The 1,176-nt window shown below is 58.8% G+C and overlaps 1 protein-coding gene across 1 annotated transcript in view; it reads left to right on the forward strand.

The window, feature by feature from the left end:
• Positions 1–1,071, forward strand: part of ETH_00037210 (uncharacterized protein) — a gene marked incomplete at both ends in the record, with an annotated part of 1,221 nt that extends 150 nt beyond the window's left edge. The window contains one exon of the mRNA XM_013375520.1: positions 1–1,071. Coding sequence (XP_013230974.1) covers positions 1–1,071 — 1,071 coding nt within the window.
• Positions 1,072–1,176: the final 105 nt, after the last annotated feature.

Raw genomic sequence — 1,176 nt, forward strand, 5'->3', positions numbered from 1 at the left:
TGCAGCAGCAACGACAACAGCAATGCACAGCCCCAAACAGAGCTGGAAGCTACTCAGCAGCAGCAGCAGCAGCAGGTGTCGGAGTCTACTGAGGTGCCCTCAGAGCAGCAGCAAGACGCAGCAGCAGCAGCAGCAGCAGAGAGCGCCGCTGCTGACTACGACCCGATTGCAGCAAAAGAAGCTGCGTCTCTGGCAGCAGCAGCAGCAGCAGCAGGTGTCTCCTTGTCTGCTGTCCATTCGCTGCTGCAGCTTCACCGCCTCTCCTTTTCCACATTTCTGACACCAAAGAGCAGCAGCAGCAGCAGCAGCAGCAGCGGCAGCAGCAGCAGAAGCGACGGCGAGGAGCCCTCGCTGCTGTCGCTGTGCTTGCCTTCTGCTGCTGAGTTCGTGGAGGGCCAGGCGCTGCTGCGGCCTGCTGCTTGTGCTGCAGCAGCAGACTATCAGCAGCAGAAGCAAAAAAGAAAAAGAGACAGAGAGAGACACATGCAGTGGCGTCGTGCTGCTGCTGCTGCGCTGCAGCAGCGGCTGCGAGTCTCGATGGCAGCTTTTGCTGCTGAGGAGGATCGTTTTGCTGCGTACGACCCCGTTGCTGCTGCTGCAGCAGAAAGGGAGCAGCAGCAGCAGCAGCAGCAGCAGCAGCGGCTGCTGCTGCGGAAGCAAAAAATGTGGTGGATCCCCACCAGAACTATTAAGGCAAGAAGGGCGAGGCGAGCAGCAGCAAAGCGGCTGAAGCAGAAGCTGCTGCTGCAGCAGGCAGCAGCAGCACGCAGGCTACGCAAGCAGCAGCAGCAGCAGCAGGGAGAGGACCAAGCAGCAGCAGCAGCAGCAGCAGCAACAATGCGCGCAGAGGACCTGACGCAGCAGCAAAAGGAAGCAATTATTATGCAGCGGCTGCAGCACCAAAGAGCTGTATTGGGCCTGAGGCCCCTGGGGGCCCCCGGGGGGCCCCCCGGGACCCCAGCAGCAGCACCAGCAGCAGCAGCAGCAGCAGCAGAAGCAGCAGCAGCAGACTTTTACGTCAAAGAGTCCGTGCGCATTGCTGACGCCTTTCAAAAAATCACAGATGAGTAAGAACGATCCCAGGGGACGATCCCAGGAGATTTTTTTAAATTTTTATTTTTATTTTCCTCTGCAGCAGCAGCTGCTGCAGTTGCGGCTGGTGGGGCTTTTTTGTTT

This window comes from Eimeria tenella, genomic scaffold (genome assembly GCF_000499545.2).
Source record: "Eimeria tenella Houghton genomic scaffold, Eth_scaff2840, whole genome shotgun sequence".
Taxonomy (NCBI): Eukaryota; Apicomplexa; class Conoidasida; order Eucoccidiorida; family Eimeriidae; genus Eimeria; species Eimeria tenella.